Genomic DNA, 22,015 nt, shown 5'->3' with positions numbered 1-22,015 from the left:
CCAGAGTTATGGGATATAAGTAACTTTTATACAATTCATTTATGCTTGTGTTCAACTGTTCACATTGTTTTAGGCTCGATTAGATCAAGAGTGAGGGGACTCTCGGAATCTCTCCTGAAAGTTCCTGGATTATTCTAACCCATTCAATCTAAGGAAGTGCAATAATACTCAACAACGTTGTGTTTAGGTTTGTTTTGATTCCTATGGGAACAGGTTTCCGTATGGAACATTAGCATAATTGTATCATTACACGAAAAACCATAATTATCATTAACTAATTGCCTTGGATTAGCAATTTACGTCTTTTCCTTTAAGAACTACCAGCAGTAACACTGTCAAGCACTATTCTTCTCTCTTTTCAATTCATTTCAAGATATCTTTAATAGTGAGGTAAAATGTGTATCGTTTTTGAGTTCTTATTATACAGTGGAGTCTTCATAACTGGACTTAACTGCAAAGAGACCTCAGAACTTTTTCGAGTTAAGGCGACATTTGAGTTAAAGAGACTCTTCTGTATTCCAAAGCGAGTCCTGCAACGATTTTACGGAGTGTTTTGTTGACGATGTTATAAAATTACGTCCCCGAAAATAACGTGTTTATGGTAAAGGCGCTTGAAAATTAAGCATCTGAGAAAAATAATTAAATTTGTCAGATCGTTTGTTTCGTTTCACACATCACTTTAGAGCTTCAGCGTAGCGTGCAGAAAATCATGACGATCTGTTCTCAGGTTACAGTATGGTTGAACTATTAACATACATACATTCTAAAGACTATTCTTTTCCAGTTTTAGAAGCAATAACATATCTCACTGTATGCAACCTTTTGTTCCTGCTCGGGATACCTATCATCTACATGGCGATGAAGAACTACCTACAACAACTTTTATGTTGTAGCTCCCATCAAAGTGACTACGAAAATATTAATGGAGATTCATTCAGCTCAGATCTGTCTGATTCGTTCGATACCTTTGATGACATTTTCAACCCACCGCCTGAAACGCCACCTAAAGAGCCGCCCACTTTCACTTTCGAAAGTAAAGGATATTATTACAGTAGACAAGCACAACTTGGTTCGAAGTTTGTTCTTTTGGGTATGATGCCTGATGATGAGGCTACAAAAGGCAAAATCACAACAGATGTATCTTATTCTTTTCTACAAGAGAAAAAACCAGGCATCCAAATTAACATCAGTAACTTAACATTCTTAGATCAACACGATCACACAACAACAGATAAAAGCATGTACAAATTTAAAATCAAAATCGTCAACCATGATTCAATTAACCCTGATGAACCACTCAATACAGTTTGCCATCTAGAAAGTGATTTTATTCCCTACAATGATATCCAAAAACACATCTTCAAAATCTATAGTTACGATGCTACAGAAATATTCGAAAATTTAGAACTGAAATTGAGAGTTTATTATAAAAGAACATTGAATAGTGAACGGTTTTATCTCGGTGACGGTAAATTGAAACTGGTTCACAAAGATGTTAATGGAAATGTGGTGAAAGAGAAAATGACTCTGCGTAAAGACTGGAAACGACAGATATCTGCTTAAATTTAATTGAACAGACTTTTACCAAACTCGTATCCAGTCTCTTGGCAGTCCAATAGCTCGCTTTTTGATAACTTTGATAGCGCTCACAAAATTGTATCACGTCCATCAGTAACATGAAAGAAGTGGTGTAAGTGGCTCTGGGTACGCGATTGATGAACTTTTACTTAAAGATGCAAGAAACAAAAGTACCCTTCCATCCTGGCAAAAGAATGTTGATGAAACGGTCTAAACGTTGTATGTAAGATACGTTTTGAGGATCCGTCTCACTGAAACATAATAATTCGATGGTGGTGTCGACGAAAATTTTAAACTCTTGAGAAGGTTAGTCATGAAATATTTTTTGAAGAAAATACTTATTTCGAGACAGAATTTATAATCTTATCAAAATTGTAAATATCATAACATTATAAAAACATTTTAAGGCAAACTATTATATACAAGTTTTAATGCTTAAAATTTGATAAATAGATTCAAAAAGTCCTGAAAGGTTTATTTCCCATAATTATCCATATAGCGGTCATTAAGAAAGCCGTTAAAGGTTCAATCGGCGGGCGGTATTGAAAGGTTTTGTGACTCAAATTGTCATACCCACGCTGAGGAAACTAAACCGCCAGGCTTCAGAGGGCTGAAATATCATTAACCGCCCGGGTATAGGGCAATAACGTCATTTGCTTGAAGTCGTTACATTGAAGCGAAGAGACTAAAATAACGTCAGAAAAAACACTTTTTTGGTCATTTGCGACCCGCTCGAAGGTGCTAAAAATTTGTTGAAGAGATTGCATTGAAACGGAAAGCCTTGGTTGACGCTAGAAAAAAACGTTGTTTGAATGTCCGATATGAATAATAATAGTAATAGCGTTAAGTTTTCATTCGTTGTTGTCATTAATTCTACCCTTGCAGTTTGATCATAGTATAAGAAAGCCGCGGCTGGAATGATGACGCTATTGTTTTTTATCGTAAATGGATGTTCTATCTGTGTCTCCGTGGTTTATAAGAACTAAGTCGAAGGTAACAAAATCCTTAACCTTAAAAGTGTTCATAATATTCAATTGAAGAACAATTACTTTTCAAGTCTCAACTTTTTCTAACTATCCTCTCTTATTACCTTATTTGAAGTATATTTTTATAAATTCCAAATTTCCAAATAAATTTTTATAAACTTAGGACCAAATAACGGGCAAATAACATACATTTTATTAAAAGAACTAATTTTCAAATATCAAACTTTGAATGTTTGCTGTCACCTCAATACTGTTGTTTTTCAAATGGAATTTTCACAGAATGCAGCTTGAATATTTATTTACTAATACCAGTAATGATTTTTAGAATAATCAGGAAGGCATTTCGAGGCACTCAATTTTCTTCAAGTTCTTAAAGCACTGACATTCTGACGTTCTAGTGCTTTTAAACCGAGAGTCTTTTATTTTACTTTGATGTTATGAATGCGTGAATTATCAAGAGATTTGCGTTTATGAGCAAAATTACTTCTAACGAGGGAGTTTGTTAAAAGTCAAATTAAATTGACAATGGAAATTGTCACTGAACCATAAAAAAAATCGTTCTTACGACATAGATAGAACAACAGAAACTCAGCTGTACTCATTCCAGCCGCGGCTTTCTTATACTATGGTTTGATTATTAGCCCTCTAGCGCCCTCCGCTTCGCATCGAACCCAAATGACACTATCGGGTGAATAATCAAACTACGCGGGCAGAAAATAACAATAACGACCTCACACTGAACGCTATTGTTATAATATCACTAACCAGAGCATTAGTTGACTAGTAAACTAGCCGTTGAAAACAGACTCTATCTAAAAATTCAAGCTCAAAAGAAAAAGCATCGAAAAAGTGATGTTGCGTGTCTTTTTTGAATTTCAACGACTAGAAGCTTCTTCCCTCAAAAAACGTTTTTTAATTTTTCAACTTTTTTTAGATTTTTGAGAAACCATCCAACTTTTTTGACTAAATGTTATTTCATAGTAACATTGAAGTTAGGAACATAGAAATAAAAGAACAATTGTTAAAACGCAATTAAAAGAAAGAAAAATAAACGCAAACACGTACGCACCTGACATACAGAAATCTGTATGTCTGAGCTTATGATTTTAGCTGAAGAAAAAAAAGGCGTGGAAGAAGCTTCAAGTCTGTAATTCTCCTTTTGCCGGACATTTATAGTTTACTTTTTTTATTATTATTATTGTATAGTTCTTATAGCCAGAGTAATTACAGACTTGTTTACAAGTCTAGAGCATTAGGCTTTCCTTTGTTATGAAAAATACATGTTGAGGACACCCCTGTCTCACAGCCCCGGTGAGAATTTTTCCCGAAGTTTGGTGAAAACTTCTATCGGAATGTCAATGGGGGAATCCTTTCTCAGGTCGGAAAATCCAATGGGAATGGTTTTGGAGTACAATTTTTTCCCTTGAATTTCCAATGAGGATGTGGCCATATCTTACTGTAAGGCTGGGATCTGTGACACAGGGGTGTTCGAGGATATCAATTTATGACCAATACTTGTGTAATTTGCCACTCTTGCTTTGCATCGAATCTTGAAAGTTCTAAAACACATTTACTTTTCCCCCATCAAAAACATTAAATTCTTATCACATTTGATTTTTCGAAGGATATGGTTCCCTGCATGCTTTTTTGAAAAATAAACCTCTTGCCAAAAATTCTCAACATCACTCAATCAATTGTTTTGTGGAAAAACCATTGACCTCATTCACAGATGACGGGAAAATCTTTTTTAATCATAATCGAAAGAGTCAGAGCATTGACCTCGAATTTCATACTCAATAATTTTTCAAAACACGACTTATATAAATGCTCCTTTTCAGTAAACTTTAATTGAGCATTGTCATTTCTCCAACGTTGACATGACCAAGATGTTTATGTCCATACCAATCAGTGTTTTGTTGTATCTCTACTCGTTTAGTTTTAGTGTTCAGTTCATATCGATTGAGGTTCGTTGCTTGTTGTCTTATTTCTTCAATAGTGGTTTCTTTGAGTTCGGATGAGGGTGCAATTTCATCGTAATTGTGGTGGTCATCGCCAGGATAAGTCACCTGAATGTAAAATGTTAGTTAAAGCTCAAGAAGGTGCTATTTACAAAGTGAATTCATTCCAATGAGTATGTCAATGCAATGGCATTTGACACCATTTGCTCCCACCCTTTCATGAAGCTTTTAGCGCAAGGCTAGTATTTCCCCTCAATTATTCCAACCCAACGGTGGCCGTTCTGACCAATTAGAGATTATAATACTATGATTAAGGTTGGGAAATGTTCATCTTAGTAAGAGAAGTTAGGAAGTTAAAAATACGTGATTCTGACATCGAGAAAGAAAAACACAGCAATAACAATTCTTACAATGAATCCATCTTTGAGAATAGTTTTATGTGGGCACCACATGCCGAGACCTTCTTTTTCACGTTCTAAAGCAAACGTCGTCAGTTCTTCTATCGTCGGGTACCTGAACCGAAAATAAATCAATAAAATGGAAATTGGAAGATCAACAAACCAAAAAACATACAACAGTAGCGTAGACAGGAGGGACGCAAAAATTGTGTAGGAGAGCAGATTTTTATGACACTGTACTCTTAGGTTCCAAATAAACGGAAAGGTTGGAAAATTTTCTAGATTTTAATAAACGGGGGGACCTAATTGCCGGGGGGGGGGTTGGAAATCGTACTTCTGAAACCCAAAAATAAGGTAAAAATAGGCTAAAATCAGGCTATTTAGAGCAAAATAAGAGGCCTTCCCCTTGACAGCTGAAAATATTCTTAGAGATTAATAAACGGGGGGGGGTCCTAATAAGGTCCGGGGGGGTTAGAAAATTTTCGAAAAATTAACAAGCGGGGGCCCGTTTATCTGGAACCTAAGAGTAATTATCTATATGTAATATAAAAAGATAATTGCTGTGTAATAAAAATCTGCTCTCCCACACAAATTTTGCGCTCCTCCCCCTTGTCTACGCTACTGTACAATGGAGTTCATCAACTCAAGCCTTCCTTGTTTGTTTGTTACTCTCGGGTACCTAATAGACGGGAATTAATAATATTTGGAATAAGCTGGGTGGGTGGAAAAATTCTCAAAACTTAATAAGCAGAAGGGGCTGGAATTACCTTAAGTGGATAAATTTTGGCGGGGATTAAATTTGGCGAATTTGGCGAATTTGGCCAAAATTCGCCAAATTAAATCCTCGCCAAAATTTCGAAATTCGGCAATTCGTCAAATTAAATCCCCGCCAAATTTAACAAAAAGAGAATTATGTGAAAGATCACAACTTTTTAGTATATTTTTGAGTAATTTTCACCCATTTCAGTGTGACAAAATTTCCAATTCGCCAAATTAAATCCTCGCCAAATTTTACGTAATTGATCTATCGCCATATTAAATCCCCGCCAAAAATCGTATTTTGGCCAATCGCCAAATTAAATCCACGCCAAAATTTATCCACTTAAGGTAAAATGTCCTGGGTGGAAAATTTTTGAAAAATTAATATCGGGGTGGGGGGGGGGGGGGGGTACCCGAAAGTAGATGGACTTCTTTTGCCCAGGCTTATTCTAATTGTGAATTAAAGTGGTAATTGGCTTCTTTTGTCGTCAAAAACGCGATGACTCCTTTCAAAATGTATTTAAATCAAATTTTCGACTTCCAACTTTTTGTTCATTTTTTTGCTTACTTCTCCTAACAATTAGAATAGACAGGGCGCAAAATAAATTGACGAAAAGCATAAGTCGGTGTTTTTTTAGAATGTACCTGAATGACAATTCAGAGATCTTTAAAATCATCTTTTTCGCGATATCTTCTCCAATTTTAGGAATTTTTGGACCTTATTTTCAGTAATGACGTATTTTTTCACGAGGATTCCAATGATTTTTCGGAGTAATTTGGGATGAAATATTCCAGAAAATCAAGATTTTCTGATTTTTACTATAGCAATTTTTTAAAACGGTTTTATTATCTAAACCCTTCAGAAACCTATTGCTGATATCAGAAATTTTCAAATTTAAATTTAAGAAGTAGAAAAGGATGAAGAATTCCACAATTTTCGATTTCGGGTGACATAAAAAGTGGAATATTTCATCCTATGTCACTCTTTTGGTGAATATAGTGCTATTTTCTGAAAGATACACTCTTTACTATTACACTCATGTAATTTTCAAAATAATATCCATCAGTTTTTAAAACATTCTTTTTGACAACCCGTTTTTTATCAATATTTTTGCAATATTTCATCCTTTTCTACTCCTTTCGTCATTCCGCTTATATTTTCTAATAATTTACATGGTACACCATTTGAGATTTTAATTTCAAGACGGAATCTGTTATAGATGAGGCGTAATTAACTGTGGAATTTTTCATCCATCCGCACAGAAGGAAGCTCTCATCCTAGATTGCTCCTAATTTTGTCCTTAAAAATTGTAGCTGTTTAACTCATCCAGTTAAAGCCGGACTAAAAAAATCTGAATATTTCATCCTATCTCTTTTTCTCAGAATAAATTGAAATAATCGTGTAAAAGCTTTCATTAAGAAAAGTTGACTTAAAAACAGGAGATACCCAAAAAAGACAATTTGGTACATTCTAAAAAAAACATCGACATATAAGTAGTGAAGTAAAAAATCTTACATTTTCATTCGGCTTAACTCATAAAGTTGCGGTAGTTGTAAAGATATTTCCTTATTGGAAAATTTTTCTAAAGCAGTGCTCGGTTTAAACCAATCAGAATCGACTATTTCATAATTGTCGTCGTATTGTTGTATCTTTTCACTCAAATGCGAGACGTAAAATTTAGCGTTGAATCGCTTTTTACGGAAGGTTGGAGTCAACCAATTTGACCATTCAATGAGAGAACTAACGTTCGGTACCAGATTTGTTTTTCTAGAAAAGAAATGAATTTCATAGTTCCAAATCTTGATATTGAAAATCCCCCTTTTCATAAAAAAGCTAGTGCATCTATCGCATCATTTGTCAAAATATATATCTTGTACTCTTAGGTGCCAAATAAACGGGGGGGGGGGGGTTCGAATAAACGGGAGGGTTGGAAATTTTTTTCAAATCAAATAAACGTGGGGGACCTAATTACCGGGGGAGGTTGGAAAATGGACTTTTAAAAACCCTAAAAAGGGTCTAAATAGACTATAAATTTAGGCTTTTTAGAGTAAAACAAGAAACTTTCCATTTGGGAGCTGGGAATTTTTTCAAAAATTAATAAACGGGGGGGTCCTAATAACGTCCGGGGGGTTGGAAAAAAATCGAAAAATTAACAAGCGGGGGGGGGCGTTTATTTGGCACCTAAGAGTATAAGCCGTACCCCTTCTATTATTCTCGAGTACCTAAGAATGGCCATCCCAATTAATCCATAAGAAAAAAATTTTCCACATGGGGCATTCTTTCTCAAACCCGTCATAGTTAATTGCCATTAAAAGGTTTTTTTTTGTTTTCTTAAAATTTCTTCCTTTACCCTACATTTTTCTATATTAGTTCATCTTTTAAAACATACAGGACAATCTTTAATTCAATTCCGGTTAGGTACATTAAGGGGAGAAATTTTGGCGGAAAGAAAATTTAGTAAAATCTGCAAAATTAAGTTCCCACCAAATTTAATTTTTCCAGCCATCTGCCAGAGTTTAATTATTCTATTCATCCTTCAAATGTGTGCTATTTCAGGCCTTTTAAAATATATTTTACTTATTTTAATAGCGTCTTTTGGCAAAAATGAAATATTTTCCTCCACCAAAGTAAATTCCCGTCAAATTCAATTTTTCAAGCCATCCGCAAAATTAATCCCCTCAGAAGCCAAATTACATTTTCGCCAAAATTTCTTCCCTTAAAGAGAGGAAAGAGAGGAGTCATATTTCAAGTCTCACGGAAAAAATTCTTCGAACCAAATTAGTTTAAAGGATGATTAGTTTATGAATCTTTTTAGCTATGTTAGGTATCATTCTTCACAAATGGTCAAATTGGCTCACTCCATCAGTCTCTTAACATGTTAACAAAGAGAATCTTCAATAAAAAGTGTAAACAAACCATTCCATTCTTTGAGTTTCAAGTAGCTGTGGTGGAAACAAAAATCCAATATGATCATTCACAATTTCTTTAGGGGAAGCCCAAACTGTTCGAGTTAATTCCTTCTTATCGTGCAAATCTTCGGTCATAAGACCATCATGGGAGGTCTCACAACAACATAAGTAAAACATGGTGTCGAAGCGATATCGATCAAACGAAGGAGTGAGCCACGAAGACCATTCAATAAGGTTCCCAATACCTGGTGATAATTTTAGTGAGCTGGAAATTGAAAATTTTGAAAAACCAACGGAAAATCATGTGTTCGCTTACGAAACTGCCTAACTTCTCAAAGCTCATTTTTCAACCATCTGGAGTATTAGTGAGAGCATCGAGAGCTATAATGTTCTTCGTGTGCACAGACTTGTTTTTAAAAAGCAAAATAACTTATTTAAATGATCAATTAGGTCTATAAGATCACAAAAATGAGTGGTTGGAAAAATTTTGACCACTTTTGCTGGGGCTTGAAAATGAAAGTGGAAATTAGAAGCTCATATATGGCTCAAATGAAAGATATTTATCCAATGATTCCAAAAAATATCACAACATATACCTGACAATCAGTATTTGAGAAGCTATAAAGGAAAATAGCTCAAAAAATTACGTCATCGATGACGTCATCGGCAATTAAAAAATCGTCGAAATCGAAAAACTTTTGTTTCATTTGAAAGAGGACCTGCTTGGGAACGAGCCTCAGTCTGTCATAGAGATTTTAAATGTCATAAAAAGCTTATTATCAATTATAGAATCTTTAAGGGACAAAAAGATTTCTTCGACGTCATAAAAAGTTAATTACTAATTATAGAATCTTCAAGGGACAAAAAGATTTCTTCGAGTTAAAGGAAGACTCGAATAATATAGATTCGAATTAGAGAGAGTTGATTGTATTCGTTAACTACCAAGTAAGGAAATTTCAAATTACCCTTGGTTTATCACATTATTCCCAACTAACTCAAGTAACCATGTCAAAAAAAGTGTAAAGCATTTTATAGAGAAGACAATCAGACTGTATGTGTAGCATTTACCCGAGTTTAATGTTTAGTTCATTTTTGTTCATTAGTAGAAATTAATGGACTAAAACTAATTAGGGATATAAAAAATTGCAAAAGAATAAAAAGGAGAAATCTTACTGGAACATTTTGAAGAAGTTGTCAGGGTTTTCATAAACATTTTTTCGCCATTCTTGTAGAGTCGAATATACACCACCGATATGTTCGTTAGGATTCGATATAACGATTTCCTTCCCCGATTCATCGTTTGCGATTAAAATTCCCGATTCTTCGAATGTTTCTCGAAGCGCACATAATCGATATCCGATTTCTGAAGCTAGGCCGTGTTGCAGGGGTTTATCTTTTATAGTGTTTATAATTCTATCATATTTCTCATTGTGTTGATTTCTTTCTTTCAGCAAAGTATGCCATGCAGGTTCAAAGTCAGCCTCTGATTTCACACCACCAGGAAAAACGTAAGCATTTGGCTGTTTTATGAAAAAGAAAAGAAAATTATTAAAGTGGTTATGATGTACTGTGAAAAGTTTTAGCCTCTCTGCTTGAAAAAGGTTCTAACAGAGAAATCAAATTAAGAATATGCAAAGAATATAGAATGATTTAATAGTCCAGTAGAATTTTTGGTTGATCAAGAAAAAATTAGTTTAAAGGTTTCTATATTGGAAAGATAATTTTATTAGCATTCGAATGAGGGGTAGAGTCAATTTGTTGGTGCAGGGGGGAAATAGTTATGGACAAAAGGGTAAATCTATAAATTTGGCAAAAAAAAGCATGTAAAGGAATACGACTTTAAAAAAAAGTCCATAGCTCTATTATTTCAGAAACTATTAGCATTTAGTTTCCCAATTGAACAGAAAGATCCCCTTCCTAGTACAAACATGGTTAAAAATTGTCATCTGGAGTAAAAAAGTTAGTCTGATTAGTCTGTATTTGCAAGGGAGAATCTCCCTTAAAAACAAGTTGTCTGTTGTCGGACTGATATTCTGAGAAAAAAAATATTTCTTTAAAAAAATTATTAGAACTGTAAGCCACTTACCATAAATTTACTTGCTGCACTTCTCTGCAACATGAGAAGTTTGTAAGCGTTTGCACTACTTTTAACAGCCAGTATCAAAGTGGCTGCTTCTCTCCAAGTTTTCACCACCATATTTCAAAAAGCTGAAATCAATACATAGAAATATACACATCAAGCAATTCATGATATTCATGACATTATGTTTTATACAGAAGCACCCAAAATAGCCTTGGTGTTTTCCACTAAGTATAATTTGAAAAAAAATTCTTGTTGGACCAGATAGATTTATAACGAAGTAAGTGAAAACTTCTTTGCAACATATCACAAGCAAAAAAAAAAATTTAATTGACAACATTAAAAAAATCACATATCACTATCAGGTAATTACAAGTTATTAAATATCACAGAGAAATGCATACATTTAATAAGAGCTGAAGAGGGAATGAAGAGACATGCTTATCCAAATCTGGTTTTAGCTCCCTTAGCGCTTCAGCTCCCTCAGAGCTTCTTTTATGAAGCTCTTCAACGATCCAATAATTACAAGTATGCTAAACTTTCATGTTATCCTTTTCATGATTTTCATTCATATCATTATGTATATATGTGATTGGTGTGACACAGGAGGGCTTTTGGTGTTGCAATATGTTCTTTGTATCTCGTGGCAACATGTCTTTTGGTCGCGCCAAGTCAACCGTAAAAAATCATGACAACAGTATCATCGCGAGTTCATTTTCTTTAGAAAGTCATCTGCTACCACCAACTTCAAAAAATTTTCAAGACACTTATTCTTCAAAAGGTTCCCTTTTATCACATCCCAATCTTTCTAACCTGATAACAGCTGGTCATAATTTTCGTACCGGCACGGTAAACATCTGAAAGCCCTTGAAAATTAACCATCTGAGGAAAATATTCCTCTTATAGAAAATTCTACAACAAGAATCTTGTTGTGCCTCGGAAAAGTCAAAAATTAAATTTTCCTAATACGGCGCCCTATTTCAACTTTATCTCGCTACTTTGTTGTCGTTCCCAGTTCACCAGTGGATGGTCCTCAAGAAAATGAGATTGCATACTCGTCAGATTGTTTGTTTTCACACATAAAAGCTTCAATCAATGTGGTGTGTTCCAGACTCTACAAGAAGGTTCTTATTGTATTATAGAATTATATTTCGCAGGTCTATTGACCTCTATGAAACAATCTCATTTAAATTTACAGTTTATCGTTATAATGTAACAAAGTTCAAGGCACAAGGGCCTCTGTAACTGGCCGTGAGTATTCTTATTGTACAAGTACTTTTTTCATATAAAGTCGAGTTCTTGGGCTTCCACGGACTTTCCACTGGAAGCTGTCATTGTTCTTCTTCATATTTCGTTCTTTTGCCTTTTGGCACCATTCCTTAACGAGGTTTCGTTCGTTTTTTGACAGATCGTCTGTTGCTTTAAATTCGTAACGGCGTCTTGAATTGCAGATCCCCTTTAGCACCTTTTCTTTATCTTCCACACTTTGAAATGTAAGTTTCAATGGACGGTAATGTTTTTTTTCTTCGTTTTCAAGTGTTAGGGTACCGATTCTTTCTGATTTTTTTACCATGATTTCTCCTATATTCAGTTTTGAAATTACATGTTTTTCTATGTAGTCGATATCTTTCTTATCCGCTATCTCTTTCGTGTCTTCCGTAGTTTCATATAGGTGATGTATCATGAGATTACACGAAGTCGTTTCAATCCATTTTTTATCCTTATTTTCTTTTTCAAGGAAACGCTTTATCGTTTTCGTTTGCGACTCAAGATGTTTCTTTGTTATTTCTGAATAACTTGATTTTTCACAAGCAATTTCATTCACAGACGAAGATTTCTTGTTTGCGATTTTATTTATTTTGCTTTCCAGCACGTCAATTCTTTTATTGAAGGTGTTTTCAATTTCTGCGACTGCTTTATTCACATTGTTAGTTGACACTTTAGCCTTCAAATTTGAAATGTTCTCCCGTTGTGCTTTTATTATGTTCTCACATGCATCGATATCTTTTTGTAAATCTCCAACAGACTTGAAGTTCAATTTCTTTTTCAATTCTGGTGTTATGATCACACAGCTCATGCATTGATAGCTTCTAGATTTGTGTTGAAGATAAAGCTGGATTTGATAAGGAGGAAGCTCAGAGCAAGCCAAATGAACTCGACGTTCGCATTTCTTGCATTGTAAAGTGTCCTTTTTATTTGTGTTTGCATGGATGAGTCAGCTTGATGGGGTACAAGAACCAATTTCCTCGGATTTTCGTTCGTATATTTTTCCAGTTATTTCCGCCATATTGTGCACATTTTTTGCTGCTCTCGCGATGCGACTGTATTTGACGTCAAAGCCAAATTAAGTTTAAATACTTTCCAGGGGTAAAGCGAATTAGTGTAAAGACCAGTGTGAGTAGGTTTTGTAGTATGTGCTAGAACATATCTAATTCTATCATAGAGTGCAGAGGGGTTGAAGCCCCCCCTGAAGGTTCAGCCCCCCCCTGAGATTTAGCCCCCACCAAAATTCGAAATAGACAGCCCCCCTACCAAAATACAAAAACTTCCAAAGTTCCGCTAAGGGTCAGAAAAATCAGAAAATCAAATTTCAGTCCCAGTAACGGTCAGAAAAATAGGAAAATTTCAACTTTTTACCCCCTGAAAAATCAAAATTTGTTCAAAATTGGTCAAATTAGTCCCGCTAAGGGTCGTAAAATTCCCAAAATTTTCCTTTTTCTCCTTTTTAGTCCCTGTAAGGGTCCAAAGTTCGAAAGTCGGGTGGCACCCCCCGTCAGCTCGCAACCCAATAACCCCCCCCCCCCCCCCCCCGGAGTACGACTTCATTATCACACAAACAAAATACCAAAATTTACAAAGAAAAATTTCTTAGTTCTTGGAAAAAGTTGTTAGGTTAGCCCCCAGTCAACAGACCTAAACAAATAGCCCCCCCCCTGAGTAAGTAGCCCCCCCCCTGATCTTAGGGAAAAGGAGCCCCCAGCCAGAACTTTTGGTTCTAGCCCCCCCCCCCTAAGAGCCAGGGGGGTTGCATTCTATGTCTATACTGTAACATGAAAATTTTACATTATAGAAATTATCTGATTGCTGAAGAGCTTTATATATAAAGGAAATGCTAAATACCCGAAACATACTACTAACCCCTAGGAGCAAATATGCGGGTATGAGCACACTTGCCACTAGAGCAGGATCTAGTGGCTTGCTTCTCTCCTAAAGGATATTATGAAATTTGATATGATTTTTTATTGTTTTAAATGAGTATATATAACGTTTCTTCAAGAGATGGACGTGTTCATTAAAATGCACTACTGAAAACTGGCCCAATTTTAAGAGAGAAAAAAGCTGCGCAAGAAAATGGATACACACCCTCAAAAAGACTCATTTTCTTGAATTTACGATGTTACTTTTCTTGCTTAATATATTTTGTGCAATCTGCAGGGACCACTATTTTCGGGTATCTAATAGCCATCCCCCTTGCTAAATAATTTTCCACCCAGGACGTTCTTATTCCAATCCCCCTATTGGTATTAATTTTTGGGAAAAAGTTTTTGAAAGTTTCCTCTTTTGTCCTAATTCTGCTGTATATATTAGCCTCCTTTTTAAATATTTTAAAGATTTTTCCCAACCCCTGTTTAAATTCCAATCCTCCCAGCTATCGACTATAAGGTCCCTGAGAGTAAGCAATTTGCAATGTTAAAAAAATAAGCCTTGCATCCTAAAAATAATAATTGGATATTTAAACAGTACACTGTGTACTGCACTCATATTTCTTGTTTTGTATATGTTACTAATCACTAGCCTGGGAATCCAAGCTCATAATTTTAGAAAAAACAAAAAATACCTCACCTCACAAACTTCTAAAATTATAGAGCTTGGTGCAGGTAGATTAGTCTGACACAGAATGTTATAAACAGTCTGTGTGTGAACCCTTGTTGACAGACTTTCTGAACTTTGGAAACCCAGGCAAACAGACATAATCAACTTACCATAAAAACTCTTTCACAAGCTCTAAAGACTTTCAAAACTACTAAAAACCACATCAAAACATCAGCCACATGTATTTAGACTTCCAGCCAACAGCCATTTTGTTTCGAAATGAATCTATTTTTTCATTTTCATTTGTTTTCCTTTTTATGCAGAATCAGCTTTTTCCATAAATTTTGCGCGCGCATCGAAATTATCAAAGTGCGCGCGAAAGTACTGCTAAGTAATACGCCGATAGCTGGCCAATCAGGCCGAACCTGCTTTCCCTGCAGGCGAGTTACCTGCGCCAAGCGTTAAACAAGCAGCAAAAATATCATAAACTAGACTGTGAACAAAGTTTAACGCTTGGATTCCCAGGCTAACTAATCACATGACAAAGAGTGCAATTCAAGAATAATTGCACCAGTGATTTTTTTGTTAATAATTTTACGGGTCCAAAAGGATGAGGAAAATTTGAAACAAAAAAAATCATGAGTGAAATTTTCGAGTTTTGAGAGTTTATCATGTGATTACCAGCTAATCGCACAATCGGTTTCACTGCTTTTTCACCGTCAGGAAAGTAAATTACACTGAAAGATTTATATTTTCCTCTTCTCTTTATGCTTTTCTTTTATTGTTGCTTATAGATTTTCTTTCTTGCGAATTATGAATTTCGAATGCAATTAGAAACGTTCGTTAAAAATGTAAGAAAAAACATTAAAATCAATTTTGTAAACATTGGCCCGTCATTGAAGAGTGTGATTAACGATTAATTGCTCTCTACAGGATGCAATTATCGATTAATTAATCTCTTTGTTTTGAAGGCGCGCCAAATGAAAAAAATAATTCATCGTGCGATTAAGAGTGAAAGAGTCACTTCTATCTTACCTGAAGAATATCCTTGAAAATTTGATTGAATGAACTTTATTCTTTATTGAAAAAATGTCACAGCCAAAATTCTATTTTTTGGAATTTTTCCATGATTGATTTGGTTAGTGCGTTTTAATGAACATGTTCAGATGCTTTGTTGGCTTTATAATCTAATAATCTTGTGTAAAATTCCAGACGGTGTCAATCGAACAACTTCGAACAAAAATCGCAATCGAACCAATCGAATGTAATCGAACGCGATCGAATAATTGCGATTCGATTGTCGAACGTAATCGAATCTTAATCGAACGGCCGATTCCTGGGTAATATTCGATTGTGTTCGATTGCGTTCGAGTAATGTCCGATTGATAGTTGACTATGTTTGATTGGTTCGATTGATTGTCAATAACATTGGATTAATGTTCGATTGATTACGATTATGTTTGATGAGTTTGATTGCGATTAAATCAAATTGGATCACTCTGTTAGAGCTTTTAGCGTGGGTGGCCCAGTGCTTAAGTAACATACCAATGCGAATAAAATCTAATACAATTGAATCAATCGAACGTAATCGAATACAATCAAACGTAATTGAAGCCATCGAACAGTAAATCCAGGGTAATATTCGATTGTGATTCGATTGCGTTTGACAATCGAATTGCAATTATTCGATTGCGTTCAATTGCGTTTGATTGATTCGGCGTTCGATTCGTTCGATTGACACCGTCTGGAAAATTGCATACCGTGAGAGGTCCTAAATCCGACACCACTGCCTATATCCGATGGGGTCTTTCAAAGATACAAACTAAAATAAAAACAAACCTTTCGCTGTGACGCAACGAAGATACCAAAGTGTCAACTAAACTGAGAGATTTGATACACTGAACCAATTGAACCAAATAACAATAATTGCTTCTTATAACAAAACATATTTTTTTATTGCAATATGTACTTTAATGGGATAAATTTTCGCGGGGATTAAATTTCGCGGTTGAGCTCATCCGCGAAATTTTAAGATTTCGCGGGGATTAATTTTCCCGGATGAGGGATTTCCTGATTTTTCGCGGGGATTTAATTTCGCGGATTGGGGTACAAATTAAAATTTTTGAAAAGGGTAAAAAAATTGAAATAAAATTTTTCCAGGAAAATTAAGAATTTTTTTTTCATCAAGTAATAAGAGGGTGTTTTGGAACAGGGCGAGGAGATATGTATTACAACTATCAAAAGTTAAACAAAAAATAAAAAACGATAAATAAAAATAGAAATTTCGCGGATTGCAACAAAAATTCAAATTTTTCGCGGAAACTAATTTTCGCGGATGGGCCTTTTTCAAATTTCCAATGGGACTTATTTTCGCGGATGACACCCAAATCCGCGAAATCCGCGAAAATTTATCCCATTAAAGTACAACGTCATAAATGACAACAGTAGCAACAGCATCATAAAAAGTAATGAGATGTTTTGATTTTCCAAAGCACACAAAAATATAAAATAGGTCTGTGAATGAGCGTGTTCATTTTGAAACGTTACGGAATCAAGCCTGGTTTTTATTACTTTACACTGGCACTTGGCTTGATTGCGGGCCTTCCGTAAATAAACATCCGACTTATGGGTGGTAAAGAGGGCGTTGATAGTTGCCGCCTCATTGATTCGATGTTTGTTATTCAAATTAAGGGCTACCACATCCGCCCTTTTTTCAACTTCGCGCCATTTTTGCAATTTAGTCTGTTTGTTTCTTGATGGAAACCAGCCCAAGTTGTTTCGTATTTTTCCCGCACAAGTCACTTTTATTTTAAAACTGTCATCGTTTTAAACATGAGCAACTGATCCAGAATAAAAGGTAATTATTTTTACAACTCACACTTTTTAATTACGTTAATTGACAGTAAGGCACATCCTGGCAAATGAACGGGGTGAGCATTTGCATGGGGTATTCGTCATGAATAAAAATGAACTTCAAACTGAAAATGGGAAAAAAGGAAGAAAACTGGGAACTTTATTTTTTCGTTAAAAGTTTGTTCAATCTTCGAAGACAAAATTGACCCATGGAAAAAAAATTTCATCTATGCAGTTCTTTGAAATGAAGCAAAATATTTCCAACAAGGAACCTTAACTTTGCTCTGAGCCTTGAGTTCCTTATTTTTACAGAGAATTTCAGCCTCAAAGTTCCTTATCGAGTTCCTTATTTACATAGCTGCTAAGTTTGGATAACCATCTGTTACTGTTCCTTAAAACTTGTTTTCTTATTCTCAGCCTGAGCAGTTCCTTAACAATTCCTTATTTTTTGGACCATTTTCAGCCTCGAGTTCCTTATAAACGTGTTCCTTATATAAAAAATACGTGTATTACATCACTTTTGTTTTCGACCCCTTGTTGCATTTGCCAGACGGTGTCAATCGAACGAATCGAACGCCGAATCAATTGAACGCAATTGAACACAATCGAATAATTGCGATTCGATTGTCGAACGCAATCGAATCGCAATCGAATATTACCCAGGATTTGCCGTTCGATTGCTTCGATTACGTTCGATTGTATTCGATTATGTTAGAGTACGTTCGATTGATTTAGATTTTATTCGCTTTCGTACGATACTTAATAAGCGCTCGGCCGCCCACGCTGAAATGCTCTAACAGAGTGATCTAATTTAATTTAATCGCAATCAAACTCATTGAACATAATCGTACAATTGAACCAATGGAACATAGTCATCTATTAATCGAACTTGAACCAATCTAACCTTACTCGAACGCAATCGAACACAATCGAATATTACCCAGGAATCAGCCGTTCGATTGAGATTCGATTACGTTCGACAATCGAATCGCAATTATTCGATCGCGTTTGATTACTTCGATTGGTTCGATTGCAATTTTTGTTCGAAGTTGTTCGATTGACACCGTCTGGCATTTGCCACCAATATCGCAAGTGAAAAATACCCCGTTCATTTGCATGCCAGGATGTGCCTGACTGTGACATCTTGACATTACAGCTTCTTGTTAGATGTTTTGTTTCGAGAGTTCTAGCAATAATAGTTTATCGTTCAACTTGGAGAGGGAATGTTTGTAAACATATAAACAGTTGTTTGGGAGGGTCGGAATTAGGCAGTGGTGTCGGATTTAGGACCTCTCACAGTATGTTTTGCATATTTTCCAACTAATACACCGTTTAGGAGTCTCGCTATTTCACGATACTCCATTGCAGAGGCCCGGTAAAAATGGTAGGTAAAAATGCGCACTTTAGTACTGTGAAAGGTTAGAGGAATGTAAACATTATGAATTTTTTTCTCTCCTTTAAAGAAAATGATTTAGATATTTGAACATGATATCAATGATAATCTTATAAGTCTCTCCTGAAAATTTCACAAAAATTCATCAAGAGGAAAAGAAGTTATGATTAAAAGGAGTTCTTTACCTACCGTTTTTCTGCTATGTTTCCTTATGAGAATCAGATGTTTACCTACCGTTTTTTTGCGGAGGAGAGTGAATTTTCCGTGATCGCTAAAATCAAAACAATGGAAAATTGGATTGACGCGTGCGCAGTCGACACTCCTAAAGGGTGTATTCAAACCAAGGCTTTTTCATTTCTGTATTTTGGCATATATAATAATATCCAAGATGGCGGATGATGATGGAAAAGCACTATTTCAATTTTTTACGCTCTTATACTCACCAGACTCAAACATCTGTGTTAAAAACAAAAAAGACCAGAAGACCAAAGTAATACAATAGAAATCTTCAGATATGCTGCAAACATCAACATGTAAAATATGGATAAAAAAATTCCCTGGTGAGAAAGTACCAGCCACTGTTTTTTTGCTATTCTGAAATAGATGATCAATGAAAGCTTTTTTTTACTTTTAGCTATGTTAAAACAGGTCTATTTTGCTACTTGATTTTTTATTTAACATGAGTTCTGCACTCTCAAGGATCTAACAGCTTTCTTACCTATATTTTCTGTGGTTGTTGTACAGTTTTCTTGTCTCAGTTTACAGTTGTTTTATACTCATTTGTTCCACCAGAGATTTGGGAAAAGAGGATAAGAATCGCCGCTGCCGCTCGCTGTTTTCTCATTGTTGACCATTGAATTCGGCGTCGTCTGAAGTCGCTAGGCTAGGCGACAACTTGGCCAAGAAGGTACTGCGAAAAAAATGGCGTTATGTGCAGTATTATAACAGTTCAAGAAAAACTGTCTGAATTTACTCCTTTGGAGGGGTTTCCTACTGATATAAACAACTGAAAAGCAAATAACGATCTTTTGGGGTTTCCACTGACAAAAAAATCTGCTGTTGCATGCTTTATTTTTTGAGAAAAAGATGGCGGAAGCAGGCATGCTAAAATTGGATGTGAAATGGGACCTTTTTATTTTTAGCTAGTTTGCCTTACTGGAAAGTCTTTCAGAGTCAAAATAAAGTGGTTTGGGTTGGCAAAAGGTTGTAGGTGACTAGCCTAGCTTTGGTTTTTATTGGCACCTTCTAGATCTTTTTGGCACATCCTTCAAAGATAGCTGAAAAATTATATTAAAAAGTGTATTTTTTGTTTGTTAAGTTGAATAAAATTAATTTTTTTTGTGTTGCAAACATAATTTTTATGGGTAGCAGTAAGGTTGATTAAATGACAACCTATAGCTTAGTTTTACATGGCAAATCTTCAAACTTTCTTAGCATTTTGATTGAAGATGGGCAGATGGGCAAAATCGACTAAAGATGTTGTTTTTTTTCCTACAGTTTTTGAAAAATAATGTTATCTTAGCAAAACTTGCTTGATGGCAATGGACAATGGATTTTAGATTTGGTAAGTATGCTAAACAGTCCGTCACAAACCGCCATATAAACAAAATTCAACATTCTCACAAAAGTGGTCTTTTTGATTTCCCAAACATTCCTCTAAAGCGTTCACTTCCACAATAATTTATGTAAATTGCAATTTCGGTCAGTCCACAGTCGGCTTCAACATATACACGTGTTTTTATTTACGTGACCGAAGTGTCTACTGAAACAATCCGGGGGAAAGTGGCGAAGCAACACAACAGATTATTCGCAAAGTAAAGAAATATCTTTTCGCATTGACAATCAAATATAATATATTATATTATTATATCCTTAATTCAAAAATCAAAAATTCATTTTTCATTCGCGAAAAAAATATAGAATAGTGAATTACTATTACTAAGACGCCCCCGTTTTTTACTCTCGTTTAATTTCCGATCTCGGAACGTGCAAAACGCCCGTCCGCCCCATATCCACCCAATCAGCTTAAATTCACTTTAATTGTCCATTGACTTTCAAAAAATAGTATTTAAAAATTATGAATTTATAATAATTACAAAAAACAAAAAGTTTGATACTTCATCAGTGAAATATTCAATAAATTCCTAGTTTCAATTTTCAGTGGGCGTTTTTCTAGGGCTTCGTTTATCGCGCAATTTCTGCGTCACACAAACTTTCTCGGCCGCTCGTAATAATTATGCATTGCCAAATTTGGTTCTCCATTGTCAAGTCAGGATCGATGGTGACGTCACCTAAGCATAAAAAAGAAAGGATTTCGTCAGTTTTATGCACATATTAATTTGCGAGATATTCTATTCGCCGCGCGAGCGCACTTTTCGTAGACTAGTCGGAATACTTTTTTTTACTCGCGGGATTGATGGTAACTTTTCATCTTCGTTATTTCTAAAACTAGCAGTTAGCTGAAGCTATAAATGCCCCGAAACCGCCGGAGTTAAACATTTAGTGCCAGCCATTATAATTTGATAAGTAACATTTAGTTACGACGATAAAAGCCTTTTAAAACAACATTATGTTCTAGAGTTGAAATTAGATGTAATGTCCTTTTCTTGGCTGTCATCCTTAAAGTCCGGCAGTAGGACGTGACAACTGAGGAGTATATTCTGACTCAACCTCAAGATTACTTTGGAATAATTAGGTTTGAGAAGAACGCTTCACAATATACGCAATCAGGGTAAACTTAGGTAGGATTTGTAGGACAAATTTTTCTGGAAAATAAACATTTCTTTTCTGTTGTTTTACGACTGACGCGCGTTTAAACCCTTTATCTAAATCGGAATATTACGGAATTATTTGAAAAGTCATTGTCTAAATTAGCCCGATTTTTCGATCCCGATTTCCCAATAATAATATCCTGATTTCCCGAATTAGATAGAATCGAATATCGCATTTTTATTCCTAATTTCCCGATTCCCTGATTTTTTTCCTGACGGTTTTTTGAATGTGTTTCTACCGCATTCTAGACGCTTCAGGTTGACAGCTATGCACACTGCATATATTAAGTTATTTGATATAATAGAGGCCACTAGTGCGTCTACTCAAATCTATTGTGGTTTGTTGTTTCGGACGTTATTTAATGAGAGAATGATAATCATAGGTGAAATTTTGCAGTGAATATCAGGCTTTAGCCAAAGTTCAGAGCGCTTTAATTAAAAGAGTTGTTAGCTTTAAGTGAAAATAAATGAGTTTTAAAAATGCCAAAATTAACAAGAAAGAAATGTTAAAGAAAA

The 22,015-nt window shown here is 35.2% G+C and overlaps 1 protein-coding gene across 2 annotated transcripts; it reads right to left on the bottom strand.

Annotated features, from left to right (window-relative positions):
- Positions 1–3,481: 3,481 nt before the first annotated feature.
- LOC136797596 (acyl-coenzyme A diphosphatase NUDT19-like) lies at positions 3,482–19,519 on the bottom strand. 2 transcript variants are annotated; one of them, XM_067054188.1, is made up of 6 exons: positions 19,447–19,519; positions 10,676–10,797; positions 9,763–10,109; positions 8,597–8,854; positions 4,933–5,035; positions 3,482–4,630 (listed from the first exon to the last, which is right to left on the bottom strand). In XM_067054188.1, the coding sequence occupies exons 2-6, from the start codon at positions 10,784–10,786 to the stop codon at positions 4,409–4,411; spliced, it is 1,041 nt and encodes a 346-aa protein (XP_066910289.1). In that variant the 5' UTR covers positions 10,787–10,797; positions 19,447–19,519; the 3' UTR covers positions 3,482–4,408. The 2 variants fall into 2 exon arrangements, with proteins under 2 accessions (XP_066910289.1, XP_066910290.1); XM_067054189.1 differs by lacking the exon at positions 8,597–8,854 and adding an exon at positions 7,196–7,447.
- Positions 19,520–22,015: the final 2,496 nt, after the last annotated feature.

Source organism: Clytia hemisphaerica, unplaced genomic scaffold (genome assembly GCF_902728285.1).
Source record: "Clytia hemisphaerica strain Z4C2 unplaced genomic scaffold, Clytia hemisphaerica genome assembly, whole genome shotgun sequence".
In the NCBI taxonomy this organism is placed as follows: domain Eukaryota; kingdom Metazoa; phylum Cnidaria; class Hydrozoa; order Leptothecata; family Clytiidae; genus Clytia; species Clytia hemisphaerica.
The sequence above is the reverse complement of the archived record's forward strand: the minus strand, read 5'-3'. Positions and strand labels throughout refer to the sequence as shown.

Bases quoted from the DNA above. Each gene is read 5' to 3' on its own strand.
- LOC136797596 (XM_067054188.1), bottom strand. From the start codon at position 10,786: ATGGTGGTGAAAACTTGGAGAGAAGCAGCCACTTTGATACTGGCTGTT. The intron at 10,110-10,675 runs GTAAGTGGCTTA...TTCATAAAACAG, and splicing joins GTGCAGCAAGTAAATTTATG to CCAAATGCTTACGTTTTTCC. The intron at 4,631-4,932 runs GTAAGAATTGTT...TTTTACATTCAG, and splicing joins TTCTCAAAGATGGATTCATT to GTGACTTATCCTGGCGATGA.